General features: G+C 41.9%; 7 protein-coding genes across 7 annotated transcripts; 3 read left to right on the forward strand and 4 right to left on the reverse strand.

Moving 5' to 3' along the window:
- Positions 1 to 791: 791 nt before the first annotated feature.
- EAE97_001762 (uncharacterized protein) lies at positions 792 to 2,030 on the reverse strand (the record flags this gene model as incomplete). Its single annotated transcript, XM_038872273.1, has 1 exon — positions 792 to 2,030. The coding sequence occupies one exon, from the start codon at positions 2,028 to 2,030 to the stop codon at positions 792 to 794; it is 1,239 nt and encodes a 412-aa protein (XP_038736831.1).
- A 1,033-nt stretch (positions 2,031 to 3,063) lies between these two features.
- EAE97_001763 (uncharacterized protein) lies at positions 3,064 to 3,821 on the reverse strand (the record flags this gene model as incomplete). The annotated part of the gene is made up of 2 exons (XM_038872274.1): positions 3,064 to 3,495; positions 3,570 to 3,821. The coding sequence occupies 2 exons, from the start codon at positions 3,819 to 3,821 to the stop codon at positions 3,064 to 3,066; spliced, it is 684 nt and encodes a 227-aa protein (XP_038736832.1).
- Positions 3,822 to 5,032: 1,211 nt separating this feature from the next.
- Positions 5,033 to 6,857, reverse strand: EAE97_001764 (uncharacterized protein; the record flags this gene model as incomplete). The annotated part of the gene is made up of 2 exons (XM_038872275.1): positions 5,033 to 5,075; positions 5,131 to 6,857. 2 exons carry the CDS (start codon positions 6,855 to 6,857, stop codon positions 5,033 to 5,035), a joined length of 1,770 nt encoding a protein of 589 aa, XP_038736833.1.
- Positions 6,858 to 8,145: 1,288 nt separating this feature from the next.
- EAE97_001765 (uncharacterized protein) lies at positions 8,146 to 10,157 on the reverse strand (the record flags this gene model as incomplete). The annotated part of the gene is made up of 8 exons (XM_038872276.1): positions 8,146 to 8,311; positions 8,367 to 8,591; positions 8,643 to 8,963; positions 9,015 to 9,139; positions 9,188 to 9,293; positions 9,354 to 9,619; positions 9,676 to 9,872; positions 9,956 to 10,157. 8 exons carry the CDS (start codon positions 10,155 to 10,157, stop codon positions 8,146 to 8,148), a joined length of 1,608 nt encoding a protein of 535 aa, XP_038736834.1.
- A 2,016-nt stretch (positions 10,158 to 12,173) lies between these two features.
- EAE97_001766 (uncharacterized protein) lies at positions 12,174 to 12,885 on the forward strand. The gene is made up of 2 exons (XM_038872277.1): positions 12,174 to 12,558; positions 12,626 to 12,885. The coding sequence occupies exons 1-2, from the start codon at positions 12,430 to 12,432 to the stop codon at positions 12,827 to 12,829; spliced, it is 333 nt and encodes a 110-aa protein (XP_038736835.1). The 5' UTR covers positions 12,174 to 12,429; the 3' UTR covers positions 12,830 to 12,885.
- Positions 12,886 to 14,493: 1,608 nt separating this feature from the next.
- Positions 14,494 to 15,126, forward strand: EAE97_001767 (uncharacterized protein; the record flags this gene model as incomplete). Its single annotated transcript, XM_038872278.1, has 2 exons — positions 14,494 to 14,595; positions 14,659 to 15,126. The coding sequence occupies 2 exons, from the start codon at positions 14,494 to 14,496 to the stop codon at positions 15,124 to 15,126; spliced, it is 570 nt and encodes a 189-aa protein (XP_038736836.1).
- Positions 15,127 to 16,603: 1,477 nt separating this feature from the next.
- EAE97_001768 (uncharacterized protein) lies at positions 16,604 to 19,055 on the forward strand (the record flags this gene model as incomplete). Its single annotated transcript, XM_038872279.1, is given in 4 exon segments — positions 16,604 to 16,761; positions 16,780 to 17,479; positions 18,267 to 18,532; positions 18,626 to 19,055. 4 exon segments carry the CDS (start codon positions 16,604 to 16,606, stop codon positions 19,053 to 19,055), a joined length of 1,554 nt encoding a protein of 517 aa, XP_038736837.1.
- Positions 19,056 to 20,633: the final 1,578 nt, after the last annotated feature.

Genomic DNA, 20,633 nt, shown 5'->3' on the forward strand with positions numbered 1-20,633 from the left:
ATACCGGTGTTCATGAACTGATACTTTGAGATATCTACTACTCTAGAGACATCGATTTGGATCATGAGGATCGAGTTTAGATATTACGCTTACGGATGAGAAACTACGGATGAGAAACTACGCATATAAGCGCATTATCCATTAGCAACATGAGGACTGGGGGATTCTGAGCAATGAGTGGCATTTCTAGACTTCAAGGGTGGGATAGAAATTCTCTCAAAACCACGCCCTCTCCAATTAGTACTTGGACGTCATCTTTAGCCTTCAACAACGATAGTGTTTCCTTGATGGTAAGGGTAAGATTGGAAATCTAGAACCGATCGTACTCATTGCCTCATTGTGTCCCAGACAATGCGATTTGGAATTTTGTCTGGAGAACGAGAGTTAGATGAGAACATAGCTTGTGTCTCCATGTCGCTTCTTTTTTGAAGAGTATTCTGAATGTCAAAATGTCATAATGACTTCAAGATGGAAACGTGTAGTACATTTGCATGTAAAACTACTGGACGCTGGCTAGAGTTCTCCTCCCCGAACAAAAACGCTTGAGTTGCAGTCACCCTATCGAAGCAGTCGACTTGATGTTCTCATTTTCTCACCGATTGCTTGAGTTCCCTCTACCAAGTCGCGGGATACTTCTTGCGTTCGCATCGATACTGGTGTAACTGCCACCCATTCTATCGCTGCTTTGAATTACAACAATCAAATATCTTCCCACTATTTTCACAGTCCCCACGAGTTTTAAATCTGCTATCAAGTTCGAATCCACAATACTCCCAACACTAGTCCACATCCTACAAATCCTCGGCTTTGTTCTTACAAGTGAATCGGTGTAATGCCCATCCTCTCTGTCCGTGCTCTTCACTACAATATCTGGTCATCTCATCCCCCTCTCCACAACATTCAATAAATCTTGCTCCTCCGATTCCACAATAGTCGCACCATAGAAAATTTGGATTTTGGTCATTCGCTATCCATCTATGAAAGGCTCTTAGTGAATGATTATAAAACCAATCCCAAATATGCACAGAAAACTCTTCTCGACTCTCTGTAAAACCGGGTTGCTCTAATGCACGTGGTATTACAAGATCTTCAGAAACATTGACGTGCATGAAACTTTTCCATTGCCTACCATTGCCTAGAAAGTAGGGCTCCTCAAATAATCCCTTCTTACCATATCGCATATGTAGCATATCAACCACAAAGCAATCATCGAAATCAACAATAATATTTTCGCTGTTACTCGATGGAACCATATCTATCGGTAGAGGGAAGATCAGAACGCTTCCTTTGCACCTTTCTAACATCAGTGTTTGAAAGACACCATCTGGCGTTTGATGTATCCCGTTGAGATTTCGATGTTTCGGATTTATCAAAAGAAAATCCAATACGTGCATGTGAGCGGCGTTCACCAAAACTGGTTGCTCATCGCTAATTTGGACTTTCAGTTGTTGATCTTTCCCACAAAAACTGAAAAAAAGCTGAAACATAATCTCACATCCAGGACCCCACTGTGCACTCCGGGACTCAAAAAATGCGCGCTCAAGTTGCGTAGAATTTAGCCGTCTTGTTTCAGGAGGTGCTTCAGGATGTACTTTGCAGGTGGTTTGTCGCCATGTTTGTTGATCTGGTGGGTAAGGACTGTCGTCGTAGCAGAAACATCGCGCCCCCTCTGTATACCCTGTGTTGAACTCCTCGGGGTTTTTTCTACTTTCCATCTCTGAGCTATGGTAAAGACTGGTATTTTCATAACGCATATCCGAGGTTACGCGCTCGTAGTTGAGAAGGGTAATCAAAGTTCTTAGGGGAATTGGATGCGATGCAACACGTTCTAGTTTAGGCTTTGATAGGTGCAAGTTCGGGCCTGCTTTGAGAGGGACTAAAACTGGAGGGGCTGATATCGCAGGAGTTGATTCTAGAGATCTTGCCCTTAGAGGGTTTGATCCTAGGGGGCTTGGTCCTAGAAGTTTCATGGTTTGAAATGTTTGTCCTACAAGTCTTGAGTTAAAAAGTTCTGAGCTTGTTGGTTCCATGATTATGAATTTCTCGATATACAAAAGAATATTTAAATTTAAGTTTCCAATTATCCCGAAGTAAGATAGAGCGATACACGAGAATGAAGACCAAAGATAATGAATGTGTTGTGGTTAAGGGATGATTAAAAAGGGAGATGGAAGAGTGTAGAAATGTACCCAATGTATAGACGAGTGAAAAAAGGACGACAAGCAAGAACCATCACCAAACTTGATCGCGAAGGAAGGAGCAGACATCTCCGTTGTGGGTGAAAAATGCGTCCTGTAGTCCCGACTTGCTTCTAGTGCCTGAAACACGTTTGATATCCGAAATGAACGATTTCGAGGAGACCAATAAACTAACTCCCGTGACGTCAATCCAGCGATCGATAATCTGCCTGTCAATTAAAAAAACAAGAAATCTTCTTCATTACAATTCATACTCAACTATTTCACAGTTCTCTCACATTGAAAGCTCATTCGTGCATTACCTGCTAGTGAGCGCCTCCCTACATATCTAGTGCGATCAGATACCGGAAGTTTCTATCTTGAAAGTCAACAGCTCAGAAGAATGAAGGTTCTGAGATGTATCACTTTCAAAGGTTATAGCCTAGAAATCTGGATAACCTCCCCGTCCAAATCTAATCTGCCACCCTACTTATTTGCGATGAATAAGACACTATCAAAAATCCATGTGTGCTCAAAAAGTATACAGATGAACCAACTTAAGATCTTTCTTGATGTTGCTTCTTCTCACTTCATTCTCACATACTCAAAAAAGTTATACGAAACACAGCTGCTGATGATTCAAAATTCGGATATGTCGATAGCAAAATCTATAGTAAGAAAAATTTCACCTGTACAATCTTCTATTCTAATAGGTACTCCCAATTTCAAGCGACTCAATTTTCAACTTGATATCAACATTCTCGCTTATCAATCTTTATTCACCCCTTCACCCACTAACCATGCAACTCCTTCAGCCCCTTCACGACCACTTCCAAAACACACGGCTAAAGCATCCAAACAGAATAAAAAAACCATCATCCCACCCTCACACCCTCCCCGTAATCCTCGCCTCCCTCCTTCCCCTCCCCGCCCCCACACTAACCTCCACCAAAAGCATCGTCTTCCCCCCCAGCACCTCCGTAACCGTCGTCCACGGCACCAACAAGCCCTTGCTCTCCAAACAATTCAATACCTCCGACTGCACCAGCGCCTCACAAGCCTTTTTATCTTCTTCCCACCCACGTTTTTCTTTCTCATGACGAGAAATCGATGAAGCGAGTGCGGACGACCTACTGGTTGTAATGGTGTGGAATGTTTGCGGTGGTGCTTGGGTTACTTGTAACATGGCGGAATTGGCTGCGAGTGTATTGATACCACGAGGGGTAATGGTAACGGTTGTTTCGGTGTAGTAAATTGTAGAGGCGGGAATAGTTATAGTAGTTGTAGGAGTGAGGAATTTATCCTTCCAGCTCGAATCCTTAAATCACGAACGAGGATTAGTACTTTCAGATTTTCAACACGGAATGAAGAGATGTGGATAAATCTAATTACAGCAGTAATCGAAGGCACTGGTGCTATAATTTGAGAAGTCACTGCGCTCTCGGTGTGGGTGGGATTGCTGTTGAGATATGTAGCGATGTTGAATCCTTGCTGACCAAAGGGACCTAAATTGCGCGCGTGAAGATTTGCTTCAGGTTCCAAATCATTTTGAAAACCGGCGGATGTTTGCTGCAATACTAATGCAGTGGAAGAGTAGGTGAAAACGCCTAAGATGGCGAGAGAGCGTGCGAGAGTGATATGCATGGCTGCTAGATGGTTACAAAGCTGAGTATATAATGGAATGATCAAAGAAGATGATAGATAACAGATGATAGCACTGTCTTAATGAGAAATAATCTGATAGCTGTTTGGTTTTGGAATTGAGAATTTAACGTTGAGGGGGAGGTTTACGAATATTTATATCACGAATATCACACCCGGAGAAACCATTATCATACAACCATTCCAAATGCGTGCTCCCAAAACTCAATACCCGAAACCCACCACAGCGCAGCACCACCGATGAAAAGTCCTAGTCTCCAACCAAGCCATCTCTCATTCAAAAACTTCCATAGACCCCCATACTATCCCCACCCCCATCCCCATCCCCATCCCCATCCCCAACCACAGAAGCCCCACGCCTCAAACCCAACATCCCCATCCCAGCAAACCCCCTCTCACAGGCATCCGCAATAATCATCCGCTTAGAGAACCATTGAGAGACGCTACAACACTGATATACAAACAAACAGGCTTCCCATGCGCCTCTAACATACATTTACAATAATTCCCAACTCACAAAATATCGAGTTGTCCCCCCCGATGCATCCGAAATAAAAGAGGCGGAGTAGTCACGAACCAACATGCGAGATTTGAGACACACACTATTTGCAACGGTTGGTTTTGCAAACCTTGTCTACGAACCAAGTTGTTGGTACCAGAATCTAAGCGAGCACCTACTATTACCTATGCCCTCATTTTCTGACATATGTGATAGGGAAAAAGTGAAGGCGGCATGTTTGGATGGTATGCGATGATGAGAATGAAGACGATATAATAATCATTCATGTTCGAAGCGAAGCGTATGAATAGATGGAAACATGGCATGATCTATTTCATCTGTAATGCTCAGGTGTAAGAGCAAAATAAGGAAACTGTGATTGGAAAGCAAGAATAGTACTGGCGAGTGATGCGCGTTCATGTAGCAGGGCTCTAGCACGAAGATACATAATATGTAAACACTCAGTCTGAAGCACATGCTGAGATGGTTCTGACAGTCTATTTTCCTTCACTTCACAAGTCGCGCGATGATTATTTATGATATGATTCCAGCAACAATATTGTACATTGAAATCTCTTTGGTATTCGTTGAATTGCCGATCTGGCCAAAGTAGCCAAATTCAAAAAGCCGCGCCATGGTTGTATCTAGTCTAAAAGTTTGCTAAAGTTTGAGTTTACTTCTAAATTCCAAAATTTCAGTTGTAATCTCTGTTGGAGTCACTTGCAAAGTTATGTAAACTATCAAAAGTCAATGTCTTGTCTAGAGTAAGGTTGTGGTAGCGAGTAAACATACCTGATATCTTGACGATCTCTGACCGAAGGTGTGCTAGATTCGCTAGACTCTAGCTTGGGCCTCGCATTGCCATTTTCATTTCCATTGCTGGCCTGATCTTGGCTGACATCGGGAACTACCTGGCCATTTGAATCTACTACTGCTCCCTGGCTGATGAGATTGAATTCTTTTTCTCCTGCTACGCCATGAATAACAGCTTCCTTCGCACTCTCCAGAACCTTCATCTTACGAGTTTCACCTCGAATTTGTTCCAAGTGCTCGAAATAACCATCTTGAACCGGTGTTACATAGGTACCACAGAAAACACCAACTTCAAATTCTTGTGTCTTTGGATCGCGAGGAGAAAGTTCTGCACATGCTGCCTTCAAATCCTCCAATGACTGGTAGATGACTTCGTCCGCACCGATATGTTGAGCAATCGCGTATCTATCACGGTTATGTGCGACAAGTTCTTGAGGTGATGCAAGATCAATACCGTATATATGAGCGTGGGTAATGGGTGGAGCAGAGGAAGCGAATATGACCTTCTTTGCACCTGCCTCACGGGCCATCAATACAATCTCCCTACTGGTCGTTCCACGAACAATACTGTCGTCAACTAAGAGAACTGTACGCCCCGCGAATTCGGACTCCATGGCACTAAGCTTGCGGCGAACAGACTTTTGACGAGCACCTTGTCCGGGCATAATGAAAGTACGGAAGACATAACGATTCTTGATGAATCCTTCGCAGTAAGGTATCTTGAGACGTTTCGAAACACTCTGAGCTGATGTATTGGAGGTTTCAGGAATTGGAATAACGACATCGATCTCTTTGACTGCCTCAGGGCCGAGAACCTTGCTAATTGTGTCGGCGAGTTTATTTCCCATAGCTTGTCGACTTCTATGAACACTGATTCCATCGATGATAGAATCAGGTCTAGCAAAGTAAACATACTCGAAGATATCTGGAGCATAGTTCTTTTGTGGAACAATTTGTCGGAAGTGAGGTTCCGATCCCTTTCTGATGATGACGGCCTGTCCAGGAAGAATGTCAACGAGATCGCTGAATCCGAGTTGCTTTAGAGCAACTGATTCAGAAGCCATCATATAATCCTTGGCTCCTGTTTCGGTTACTCGAGAACCCAAGATGAGGGGACGAATGCCGTGTGGATCGCGGAAACCGAGGATGCCGAACCCAGCCAACATTGCTGTGCATGCCCAACCTCCAACACATCTGCCATACATTCTTTCCAAGCTCTTGAAGATATCTTCTTCATTTACACGGGCCTTTCCAGTCTCATTGAGCTCATTGGCAAAGATGTTGAGCATCAGCTCACTATCGCTGTCGGTGTTGATATGTCTATGAGCTTCGAAATCGAGGAAGCGCTTGAGCTCTGGAGCGTTGATCAAATTTCCGTTGTGCGCAAAGGTAATTCCATAAGGACTGTTGACATAGAAAGGTTGAGCTTCGGCACTAGCACTGCTTCCAGCTGTGGGGTATCTCAAGTGACCGATGCCCATAAAGCCGGGAAGATCCTGAATGCGAGATCCATCTTGGAATACTCTTGAAGCCATGCCGTTGCCCTTGCATTGATAGATTCGACCTCCAGCGGCACATGTAGCGATTCCGCAGGCATCTTGTCCTCTGTGTTGCAAATAGTAAAGAGCCTCGTGTATTTGCGATGCCGCGGTGGTTGAATTAGGGTCGTCATATGCGGCCAAGATCAGACCGAGAATTCCGCACATTTTGTAAAAGTTTTATGGAGTAATTACTGGAATTCTACGTCGACTCCGTCAGTTCCGTTACTGATAAGGAATAAAAGTCAAATTTGAGGGGATATAAATTCAAACAAACTGGATTCGCAGAATCCTGCTTATGAGTGTAACAAATCGTACTTTTCGCCGGAATAAGTTCAGGAGATTCATCGTGGTGTAACTCATAGAAGAGTACGTGACGTAAAAATTCGCGAACTTATCGGGGAAGGAGAACGAACTTACTCTTAGGGCTCTTCCAATATGATTCTTTGGACAAAGGTTGTAACCGGATAATTGTGTTGTAAGTTAAGTTTCAGATGGAAGATACACAATCAACCCAAATGGAATTGATAGCGACTGAAAGGTCGAAAATTGAGCAGATATCTGCGAACAGAAGATAACTTTGACGACATTTTGAAGGTTTAGGATTTTTTTTTTCTCCCACATCCCACCTTGATAATAAATTTAGACTGGACCGAAGAAGATCCTATGTCGTTTCAGCAGGCGGTGAATGATTACATAATGGGGCAGAATTCGAGATGAAGGTCTTGGCATGTTACACCCCAGACGGACGGTTCTCTCTTCTCGTCCTGTGTGGTCCGAATAATGGGGAGAGAGGGGAACTGGGGGGATGAAATTATATTAACAGTCATTACTATTTTAATGCGCTCTTGATGCAATTTGATGATATTGATAGTAACCATTATATCTCTCTACTTTTTCTGCCTCTAGAAATTCCGTTTTCTGAATTTATATCATTTGATTTTTCAAGGAGAGGCTTTGTTATTCTTAAGCTTTGAAAGGTTGTTGGTTTCATTGAAATACCAGGTTTTCATTGGTTGATCTCTAACCCCACCACGTGCGACTCATGAGGGCCCACTCCTATTGATAGGACAATGACAATCAACCATTCACGTGCCATTGATACCATCATGACTAAGTATCACTCAAACATTCACGGCATGGTTTACCGGTATCAAGCTGGGTACTAGGTATTAGTCATGGATACTGTATCATTTGAACTATTGGTATAGTATGATAATTGGTCGCACGGAAAGAATGTGCCGTCCACAGACAATTGGGCCAGATACCCGATCTGATTATGTCTCAGGATAACGGGGGGGGGCAGTTCTGATTTTCGGCAGACGGTCACACAGTTGAGTTGATGTGACAGGCAAATTGCAGCGGCTGACGATAGCAGTCTGGGATACCTGTTGCTGTGATGGGTGAGGTGGCACTATGATCTCTCTTAATAAGTCAAGATCGAAACCGATTTGTCTTATTGGACGGTCCTTGAACTGTGGTCTTTGGACTGCGGACCAGGGATGCTACCTTCTCGTATATCCAGATCCAAAGCCTTACCGACATCCAATCCAACATCTTCGAATGGCCTCTCATTATTTTCATTACTTGTCAATGACTCAGCGGTTTTGTCTCTGGCTTCCCTAAATCTGCATCAGCATCATCGATACAGTCAACTTTGATCCGCAAGCTACCTACCGGAGTTGCTCCCGCTTCCACAATATTCTGATCGCAAATGTCGTCAGAATGAGAATGAAAGAAAGTACACTAATGGTGATAAACCCCTTTCGATACTGCGGAGCATCAACTTGTTGCCAAACAATCAAGGGCAACCAAGCTTGAAGAACATAAGCCATCTCATTCATGGTCGCAATGACTATTGCCCTTTCTTCATTATCTTTATTACAGATTTCATGCGCCCATCTGCACATTTGTTAGTATCTTAACAGAAACATGAGGCCCGTGGAAACTTACGCCATGCAAAGACCAGAAAGGCCATACCCAGAGCCCATGAGATAATAACATGCCCATTTCCATCCAATGGGTATGTCCCATATCGCGAGAGAAACATAACATACAATGTTCACAGCTCCACCAAACACAATTGGTGGCCAGCGTTTTCCGTTCAAGACAGTATCTGAAGTCCAGGCATACGCAAGGGTAGTCACAATTTGTACTGCCGAAGTACCTGTCGGGTATGTGTTTATCTGGCCCACTGTATATTTGGGATTCTTCGAGTTTTTGAGGAATTGGGAGAAAACTGGTGCCGCTCCGCTCGCCCCATTGTTGAAAGTTCTGCATGGACGTCAGCTGGATCTATCTTGCTTTGAATTACTCGACTCTTACACATATAAGAGGGTAAGAGCATATATATGCCAAGATGAGAAGATCTTTGTTATCTTTGCTCTGGTATACGGCTTTCTTTGTTCCCGACCTTCCAATTCCATGCGTTTTTTCCCATACTCCAATTCCTATTGAAGAATTAGCAAGGAAAACAAAGGAGCTGGTTGATCACCAACTTCTTTAGAGAAGTACCACGCCTTGGCAATTTCTGGGACATCTGGGAGGATGAAATATCCTGCTATGGCGATGGGAAGGGAAATGACACCATCAATTATGAATAGCCTATGTAGAGGTTAGTTACCATCACAGCAGGATGACAATACTCGCTTTCGCTTTTCTTACCATTGCCAACCTTTTAGACCACCTCGGCCACCGAGATGGTACACGGAAGCCATCAGATATCCGGAAAACATTGACCCAAGGGCACCTGTAGCATGAAATATACACGACCTTTTAGCCAACTCATCCTTTCTATACCACGATCCGATAATGTACTGCATTCCCGGATAGAAACCACTCTCAGCCAGACCAATCAAAAAGCGTAATGCGTATATTTGCGACACGTTATTACAGCGCGACATGCACATTGTCAGGATTGTCCAGACTACCTGCTAGACTTTTAGCTACCATACTCAGCCATCATCAATAGGGATTGGGTACTTACTTCAATGGTGGGAATCCATATAGAAGGGCGTACTCGAGTGAGTATAATGTTACTAGGAATCTCGCCAATTACGTATCCTGCAGTCCATGTTGCGACCATGTAATTGAGTTGGTTTCCATACAAGCCTAGATCCTCTTTCATTCCCGAGACAAATGCATTGTTTATGTTTTGCTGATCCAAGTTCTTGATAAAATATCCTACACTATTGATTAGTCAAATTGGAAACTCTTTTTCATTGCATGATAGTGCCGAATGCCGGGAAATGGACAACAAAACTTACCCAGAGAAGCAAACGTCAACACCGCTAAATCAAGCTTGAATAGAAACCGCCTCTCTTGGGGCGACTTATCCAAACTATCCCATATATAACTAGTCCACGTTCTCTTCGTTTCCTCCTTGATGATCGAGCTCGACACTTCTTCTGAGCTGGAATTGTCGATCACGTGGTCATGTACAACTAAGTCATTTTTGTTGGAAGTCATCTTCAATATGGAAAAAATTGATAGAGTGACGACGAATGTTCGCTCTATATTATAGAAGTACTGTTGATTTATGTAAATTATCTCATACCACATGTGCGGAACTACACCCTCGAAAGTTCGGGCTGCTAATATTTCGATATAATCCTTGCCATTGACACCATCGACTACCCAGTATTTATAACCCTACGTTGGTCGGCATATCTACCATGTACATTGCTAAATATTTCCCCGAAAGGTTTGCTGTAGTTGTTGCGATTTATATTGTGGGCAAAACTTCAATGTACCCCTCATGACGTGCTCCATGCATGGGCTGCGTGATGATAGATAAGATATTCGATGCACTTCATTGGTGAGGTTTTGATGTCAGCTATATTTATTCACAAAATATCAAGAAGACTTGGTATCTGATCTTGTTCAAGCTATAGTAATTGACGAGGCGAAAAATGGTGAGAATCCTACTTGTCGCAAATGTCGGGCCTTCCGACTTCACAGTGGAATCAAGCATCATCCGCTAGAATTGCTAGAATCTCGAAACATAAAACGGGAAAGAAATCTAGACTTCATCGGGAGAATTTTTTCTCGGATACCCTAGCTTGGGCAGAATAATTTCAACGTTGTATATTGCAAGTGAGGCACGCCAGTAACATTGATCGAGCTTCTTTTCACGTCGCATTCTCTGGCACTAATTTGGTCTAGTCTTATTTCAAGTGTCTGTTGATGATACTGATAGCAAACTTCCATTCTGATTATTTTGGGGGAAGTTGATTCTAGTAATGGAAGGATATAAGCAACTTATGGTGGATTTGAACCTCATTTATGCACCACGGCTGCTCTGTACTGTCCTGCATCACCATCAGAACTTCCCTGGCAAAGTCTCTGAGCAATAACAACCTATTTGATACAGGAATAAACAATGTCGTTTACAGCCAATGGTCACTGAGTTTCAAATAATATCAAGTCATCACACCTCATGACTAGGACAATGCGCTACGGAAAACATACTGCTTCCTCAAAAAGCTGTCGTCGTGCTTATGTCTTACTTGTATTCTTCTAGGCTGCAGTCTGTACCATCAACTAATACACTGATGATCTCGACAGAGTCGAGTATTCTCATTATGATTTACAGTATTCAAATCAAGCCGATTACGAACTACATGGAAACATGTCGTCACTACAATTCGTTCGATACATGCTAAATGAGTCCCTAAGATTAACCCCCAATCTAGCTATCAATCCAGGTAAAGAATAAATATGTATGAAGCGCGCCTTTAATCTCTCGGGATGATTCTATAGTTAGTACTGCTTTATCTCTTCCTAGAATGTATTTCCCGTCCAACAACTAATCGAGGGTTGTCTAAACTGGTTGTTGGGAAAACATTGACCATTTGATCAGTATTTCTGTATACCTCAATTAGTCTCGAAATAGATAATCTGAATTCTTATCAGAAACTTCGATGTTTTCAATTGCGGCACAGTCGCCACTTCAAATCACGACAGTTTGTGTTTAGCGCCTCTTGACCTCAGAGCCCTAGCTCCAAGCCCGCGTTTGTTTCTTGACGAAGGCATGAGAATGTGGCAAGGTGCTTCAAGATGAAGTTGGGGGTTCTGGTGTTTGTTTGTATTGTGAATGGGGGAGGTAGAATGTACGCAATCCTTGGCACGGCACAGCCATTCTCCTTTTTGTCGCCTCAACCTTAGATGAGGCCTCATTGGATCCTGGTCCCTGTTTTTTTTTGTTTCGGGTATCCTGTCTCATGGTATAAATAACGTAAGTCTAGGTTCTGACCTACTATCTAAGAACGGTACCGGCATACAAGTACCCGGGTGGCTTTCTGCGGCGCAGAAGCTTATATTCGTCGGGAATAGCATATGCGTGGATTAACGTGGGGGTTCCTAATTATTGAATGATAATAGATTGTTTTGATAATTGTGTTTTTATGTTGGTGGTTCTGTTGTGAGTGGCTCAGAACAGTATGCACATGGATGAATTTCTGCGGCGATGTGATTGAGAACTACTTCCAACATCTTGAGCCTCGCTATGGCTCTTGCATGTTTGAGATTTGGTATAAGACCTGGGAGGTTTCCATGGTCTTTGTCGTTTGTTCTCATTCAGATACTTCTTCTTTACTTGCTTTACTGGTGATCCTTAAAACCATTTCGTTTACCTAACTTTCGAAATCGAGTCTACGAATCCTTCATTGCCATCCTCAATCTCATTTATCTTTTGTTTCTTAATCCAACTTTTCTCCCTCAATTTGCTAAAAGAATCAACATGCATCTCACTAATTTTATCAACACCTACGTCTTGATGGTTATGGGAGCCTTCGCCATCGCAATCCCTCAAACAGCCACCACAAGCGATCCCCAGGCTATAATAAGCGAGTGGGATGACAGTATCAAGGTGCGCTCCCCGTTTCTCTCCAAAGTTTCAAAACTAGACACCATCTAACCATCCATCCAAATTTTAGCAAGCTACCAACCTTCTAAACAACCTGAGCCCCATTCCCCTACCTTCCCCACCGACCTCCAAACCATTCTTTCAAACGCAAAAGCCCAAGCAGATACCAACGGTTTCAACGATCAACTCTTCATCTCCATCGCAAGCACCAAACCCGATGCTCAAGGACACAATCTCGTCCAAAGCGCATTTAGCGGGATCAATGAGAAGTTGAGGAATCTCATCGCGCTCAATTCACAGAGTTCGACGTTTGATGGTCAGGCAAAATAGTTTATTCGTGCGTTGGAGAGAATCTGGTGCTTTGATTATTTGAATGGCATTTTGAGGGCGTGGAGGACGCAGAATTTGGAGGTGTGGTTCCGGGTGGACCTGAAGTTTGTGGGTTTGGTGGGTGGAAAGGAGTGTTTCCTGCTCCGGGGGTGTGAGTCAGGGGGTTTTTGCTAAGGGGTTTGGTTTCACGCTTGGGGGATGGTAATGTGGGTGTGAGGATGGATGGGGTGGGGATGTGTTTGGGAGTCGGGGAGGAGTGTTTTTTGGTTGTATTTGGTTATCAGTGATTATGTATTGGATGCGTGTGAGTAGGTGAAGATGTTGGAAAATTTTGGTCTTTTTGTTTCTCGGCAGGTGTTATGCAGTGTCACTCAATTTACGGATCAAGTTTGAATTTCCCTCTTAGTGTCAGATCTTTTAGTATAAAATCTGGACAATCAAAATGAAAGTTTACCTTGTTAGATTCCACTTCAACTAAGGAGCTAGGATAAATCCTCCGACAGTGTACGTCATTTTCCTTTCGTCTTGTATAGTAACGATTCTAGATTCTGATATTTGCTGGAAAGATACGGCGCAACCTTAAATAGTTTACATTCCCAAGAATGTAAACTTGAGCTTGATGCTCACATTTAGCCGCGAATTTGTCTTTTTATATTCTACCTGGAATTGGAAACTTCGGGAAAGAGCTAGAGCTTCAAGGTATCGAAAACACAACACGAGATGTGTAGCGAACGTCAAACTTTTATTTCGATGTTTTACTGGGTCCTGACAGCTACCGAGATGGTAATGTCGGGTATGGGTCCTGAATGAGTAGCTATGTATTGTGGATGGATTATGGGATCATGGTCATTTATTTATATTCTTGTTTTCTAGCCCTCATCACACAGCGTAAAATTGGTTTGCTTCTCGGAAGGGAAATGATAGAGCTATCTGGGTCTTCTAAGTGTGGTTCGAGAGAAGATGGTATAATGACGATGACGAGAATAGCATAACGAGCAAGTGGCTTTGTGCGGCACGGATACTGCGGGTTTGCTAAAAGGCTTTTTGCTTGGTTTGCTCATCATGTTTTGGGATCATGAAGTGTGTTATTAGCTGAATGCAAAATGACTCGTGTTGGCAACATATGAATAGAACGCAAATGGACTGTTTTCAGAGTGGGTAGTCGTTTGATCTCTATGAGGTGAGTCGAATCACTAAGTACCGAGGGTTTGGTGAGTGGCAGTACTGTGGTATACTCAGCTTACTTGCATCGCAGCAAGTGAGAATAGATCAGCGCATCCCAAGATAGATTGAGTATGATTGATCACGGAAAGTTTCTGGGGCTTGTTGTTAAAAATATAATCTGGACGCTATATTGAGTGCAGGCTTTGCATTTCTGTGAAGATTCGCTCGATTGTAGGGATTTGATTTAGTATAAAGAAGATCATATACCTCTGCCTTTTTGTTCGCGTTTTAGCAGTGCTTCTGAATCAACGTTCCAATACTTTGAACCCACTTGAGCTTTAACTTGTTAGGAGACCACTTGCATTTTTGCTTTCCGGTACAACAATTGACAAGACCAACCATAATTTATTAGCCAAAACTTTCATATACATGATAATTAGCGACATGAGACTTGACCGACTTGTCATCTCCTTGATTCTTGTCCTGTCAACCGCTATTTCGGCAGACCTATTTAGCACCATAAATCAATGGCGAGAAGCAGCGATTGTATGTTCCTCCAGAACTCCAAGCACTACTTGCCATCATGCTAACTATCACTGCTTTTCCTAGAATCTCAATGACCTTATAGACGACGCCACCGAAAACTTCCGATTCTCTGACAAAAGCCTCATTGGCTTTTTCAAAAACACAACATTACAAAACACCATTTTCGTCCACGGAATCAACATCGAAGTACAACAACGTAAAGCCCTCATCGACCTTGTGAGCAATCACGGAGATTCCAGATTCCCGCTACAATTTGGTTCGGGGCTTATCGAACGGCTTACTCAGAAAGTTAACGAGACACTTTTCAGTATCAACAATATCTCTAGTGACGATCCCAACTTCGAAGATAATTTATTGCTAAACTATATCGCCCCTGTTAATCTTATCAGATGCAATCAGTTGATGCCTGCTATAGGAGCATTCTGGAATCAGACGGCGGAGATTTTGGGTGTGGAGCAGGAGCAGGATCTTCCAGGTCCTCTTGTTTGTAAGGCGTTTGACACTTCTTCGTTTAGCTATCCTATTGGTTAATCAAGGTGGATAGAAGAAGTCAAGGTGTAGCATGACTATGCTCTGTAGTCTGCTGAAGTCTCGCGAAAAATCTAGCTGGATGTTCAGGTCTCGGGATGTGTTGGTGATTAGTGGTCGACAGGGATTTTGGATTGAGGTGATAAATTGAATTCATACTAGCGGTTCGCGAAATATGCAGAAACATCTTTTGGAAGGAAGTTCTGTTCAAACGGGCCTTCAGAGTCTATCTAGGTAAGGGTAGTATTTCGTTAACTTCAATAAGAAGTTGACTTGAGCTCCACGAAAGTCTCAATGGTTGGTAGTGGCTGTGATTTGGGTAGTTTAGATTCTGTGATAGATGCCCAATCATTGCCAATTGAACCTACATCAACATCAGCCTTAATGCATTAAACCAGTCTTCAGATAAATTATGGATTCCCTAAGACATCATGTTATTTGAGAAGCACCTATCCAAGCGCACTGTACTCGACATGTTAGCACTGCGATTTCCTAAAGAATAGTGTGTGAGATTTACTGCAATCATCAAGGAGGTCAGACTTGAGAGTATAACTTAATCCCTTGGATAAATCGATTGTATTAGTAAGCATAGAATGCCCGGTACTGTGGGAGCAATCTAGTAGAATAGGTATCAAAGAAATATATTAATGTGTAAACCAGCACTAGCGTAGCATTTAGTACGGCACCCAGCACGTGTTCTCGCACTTGCTACCAGCAACTATGTCTATAGAATAGAGAACAATAATCTTTTTTGAAGAACAAAATTGACATCCAATTTCCCGTAAAATGTTTGTGATAGGGTAGTGAACCGTAGTATATGGCTCCACAATCCCCTCACAGTGAATAGACAGTCAACTACGGCGTAGAGCTAAAATTGCTACGGCAGCGCATTTAGAATCTAGTGCAACTACCTCAGTGTATCTACCGTATCTTATAATTAGTAGTAGCCTCCACAACAACTCATAAGAACAGGTATCCCATGATTCTGACAATACCATTTCTTGTCTCTCCATTACTTCTGAGAATTCACAAACATTAAGAACTTTCTCTTGATATCTACAAACGCAAATTTGAAAACATGGCTCTTGCAGCTGTTGCACCAGAGGCACTCAGCCACAAGGAAAAACGAGAACAAAAGAGAGCCCCAATTCGCCTGGAGAGAAGGAGACAGCCGATCCAATTGTTTCCCGCATGTGACGGTAATTACTGGGACTAACCCACTGAGAAACACACCATCACGGAAGGAATACTTTCTATTATTCAATTTACATTTTTTGAGGGCCTCTCAGTACACGACACATCTTCAGCAGCAGCAAAATTATTGCTCGCTACACTTGAGTACATCTCGACTATCCAAGGCTATACCATATGATATTGGGGAACAAGAAGCACCCAGGATCAAGAGCACATTTGTTTACTGGTTCAGTGTGCAAATGCGAGCCAATGGAGTGTATTCCAGAAGAGTCTTGGCATATATTTGATGTCTGAGATTGTTTCTGGCCGCCCAACAAACAGGTGCTTACGCCTTAGTTTACCTGTTCATTCCAATTTTCCGAATAAAGTAGAGATTCTCAAGTTCAACTTTGACAGCGAAGTCTTTACTGCAGTTAGGGAGAAAATTATCGTGTGTTGGAGAATGTAAGAAACCAAATGGAGACAAGCGGGAATAGAGGTAGCTGGTAACTGGATGGAAGATAACACGGCCCCATACGTCGAGGAGTGGGCAGATCTAATACCTAAGGCTATGAACAGCCAAGAGAGGACTTTTTTCGTAGTAGCCTGGAGTTGGGACGAAGATGAAGTCCAAGTTGCTGAGAATGAGGCGAACCTTTTCGGAGTTGGATTCAAAGACGAGGTAATGGCTGGATGGGCGAAAACGTTTACGAGATATACGTTTTTGCTTCCCAAATCAGTTCAGACAGTATCCAGAATTGAAGAAATTGAACCAGTGTGCGACATACAACCTGAATCTACTGTCGATTGCTTAGCTTCATTGCTGCGACACCCTCCTTCGCGAGTTCATAGACAGACACAGATTAAAGCGACGATGAATTATGACACCAAGCACATCGAATCTATCTACGATGCCGCTGTAGGTAAACGTCATTTTGTTGGACCTAAAGGAACTTACAAGAAGATGGGATTGTTTCACAGCAATATGCACAAGATCTATGCGCGTTCAGAAGTCAACAGAGTATCTCGGTTACGCAAACCTCCAAATACGGATGTCTTATGGCTAGAAATTAAGTCTGAGGGGCTTGATAACGATATCTTTACAACAGAGAGTCTGATGGAGCTCAGAGAACACATCAAAAAAGACGTTGGATATCGTGCTTCTCTCTATTGGGGCCGTTCTGTGAAACATTTGGATGATTGGATTTTAATGATAGGTTTGTCCCCCATTTAGGTCTTGCTTCTTTTTGAAGCATATCTGCTGACAAAAATATAAACAGATTAGGACAAGAAAGAAAATCGTTGGGAGGAAGACCCTAAGGGCTAGTTTGGATATACAAATCCGCACTGAATCTACTAAATATTCTATACTTTTTGAAAACGGATTTTGAATTTATATTTGAATATTAAATTGTGAATTTTATTGAATAATTTATATTTTAATAAATTTAATATATTTTGAAATAAAAAAAGAATAAATTATTTTAAAATGATACTAAATAATTCATGTTTTTTAATAAATTTTATATAGAAAAATAAAAATACAAATTGAAAATAAGAATTAGAAAAAACTATTTTATTAAATTATTGAAATAATTTATTGTTTTTATAAATCTCTATAAATTTTAAAATTTAAAATTTTAATATATAAAATTTAAAATTATAATAAATAAAATCTAAAGCTATAAATTTATTTTAAATTAGAGTTTATTATTATATATAAATTTAAATAAAATTATTCCCACATTCATTTATTTAGCTATTCAAATAGCAATAATATATTAAAAATTCGAATTACTTTATCTAATTTATATATATATTATATATATATTCTATTTCCTTTTATTTTAATAAATTATTTAATAAATTTAATATACAACTATAAAATCACAAATCAATAATTCATTCTTTTTAAAATGAATTATTATTATTACAAAATCCATAGTAATACAAAAAACGAATTATTTCAGTGGATTCAGCTCGGATTTTGCAATCAAACAAGCCCTAAGCCCATCGATCTTACTTTGAAGTCTCAAATCGTTCAAGATCTTGTGAAAGATTTTATTGCAAAGACTGGAGCTCTCACCAAGGAGCCTGGTGCCTTTAAGGCTGGGTTTCCTTATCAGCCAAACCCGAACAGTGAAGGATTCCCTATAATGGAAGTCACAACTTTTGAAGTTTCGAATAATATACAAACGACACTCATCTTTCAAGATTTCCATAGCTCATATCAAAAGTAAGCTACCTATCTCTTACCTCCCTCACCCGACAATCAACTCTTTGATGGAATGCGCATTTTACGTACATGTACTAATTCTGTGGCTAATAGTGATATCAAGGGTATGGAACGTTCTTGGGTAACATTGCTTCGTGACGACCCGCCAGATTTTACTTCTCCTCCAGCCGATGGTTCCGTTACAGTGAAACAAGTCGGCATTAATGTTGGTTACTTCTTTCACAATAGTATACCGTCACCTCCGGTAGTAAAACACGAGGTCGAAGAAGCCCGAACGCCAACGAAGTCGTATTTCACAGCAATAACAATGCCGAGGTCTGTGGATGCAATGAGAGAATGGTACACGGATTTTGCCAATCATTGTGAAGATTACGAAAGATTGGGCCATAGAGTGGATTTAGTTCGTATGTTCTGTGAAGATCTTGACGCAATTGATTCAAAGGTTTCTGACATGGTCGTGGACTGTTATGAGATTTCAAAGGCTCCGATGCCCAAGTCTTGGTCTTCAAGTTGTCCCCGGTGAAATAATCGGATTTCATCAGCATAGATAATACTCTCAAATACATAATAAGCTCATTGTGTTTGTATAATAGACAATAGCCCAGCAATCATTGTGAACTGTCAACTTCTGCTTGCAACCATGAAGTTATCCCATCTGTATCTGTGAACACTTGAGCTACCTAGTACCCTAAGTCTCCTGAAAATAGCTTATATAAGCCAATTATGACATAATATAAATTACTATGTAGAAGTCGCAAAAATCTAGCCATAAGACGACAAATATGCCATTTTCATAGAAGACTCACATAAGGACTGAGATAGCTACATTTAAATATGATGCTATAGAACATCTTCAACGTATTAAGAGTTTCACATTTTCGACAAAAATTGTTTTCATATTTCAATTCATTTAGAAGAACTGTGTGTGGCGGTTTTGATCATTATTCTAACTCCAGTCAAGATACTGGCTTCTGTGCACTTTAAGCTGGATCATGCCCAGCTCAAGAATATCCATCTCCAAAGCTTATATCATCGCAAGAAAATAACAGAACACCCCAAGATCAGTCCGAAGTTGTGCTTCCCGCATCGTTGTGTGAATCTCCACCTGCATCTCTAATTAGTAAAAGACCGTAGGTTTTCATCCAAAGGGTATGCCTCTCCTGTGTACCAGGCATTTCTATCGAGATACATCGCTGTAGCGAAAAAGGCAGTACTGTCTACATGCATGAGTTAGCCAAATATTCCACACCCATCGTTACAGGCAAATAAGCCACATTGTGGTTTGCGGCCAAGTGTCTTGCAGTCACGAGTTCCATGACCTTCGGCGGACTTCGTTGATTTACGCCTACCACTTGAGATTTTGACGGAAAGGTTGGTCTTTGTTAGCGGGAAAATGACGATCGACTCCATCGGCATTGGTTGGGTGCTAATTGGGTGTGGTATCGAGAACCAAACACCAGCAGGTACGGCAATACTCGAACCTCAACTTGCATCTGAAACTGTGGTAGACTTCGAAGTAATTCCTCCATGCAAACCCTCGCCAAAGCCATCAGCTATGGAAATCAGGGTTGGAGAGAAGGTATGCTGGAATGAGGCAAGGGTATAAACAAATGAGGATGGCTTTTAATGCTCTGCATGGGAAATATGTATAGGTAAAATGTGCGTCGCGTGCAGGGCAATTGGTTGAAAATCGACTTCTAGGATCGCGAATGATGGGGCACTGATTGTTCATGTTACTGTTTGGAGCTCTGCGATGGAAGAGAAGAGAAAGGTTGTAGTCAGTAGAGGCAAAGTAATGGTTATTGTCGTTTCCAGCGGCAACGGATGGAGAAGCAAAGTTGCAAGGTGGCTCGCAGGTTATAGACAAATCATGACTGGTCCCAATGGTTCCATCACCACTTACACCACCGGTCCAGACAGGTGGACTGATATAGAATATTGAGCTGCTATCACTACCGCTTCCATTGTTTCCATCGTAGGACTGGAGGTGATCGGCCTTTTCCGCTGTTCCCCCAAAGTTATACGATTTTATTGATACCGCTCGAGCTGACTTGGAGGTTTCTCGACTTTCAATCCTTTTGATGAATTAGAATCCGACTTA

The sequence above is a fragment of the Botrytis byssoidea genome, assembly GCF_014898295.1.
Source record: "Botrytis byssoidea strain MUCL 94 chromosome Unknown BBYS_003, whole genome shotgun sequence".
Lineage (NCBI taxonomy): Eukaryota > Fungi > Ascomycota > Leotiomycetes > Helotiales > Sclerotiniaceae > Botrytis > Botrytis byssoidea.

Coding starts and splice junctions, on each gene's coding strand:
- EAE97_001766 (XM_038872277.1), top strand. CDS start 12,430: ATGCATCTCACTAATTTTATCAACACCTACGTCTTGATGGTTATGGGA. Junction 12,559..12,625: donor AGTGGGATGACAGTATCAAG/GTGCGCTCCCCG, acceptor TCCAAATTTTAG/CAAGCTACCAACCTTCTAAA.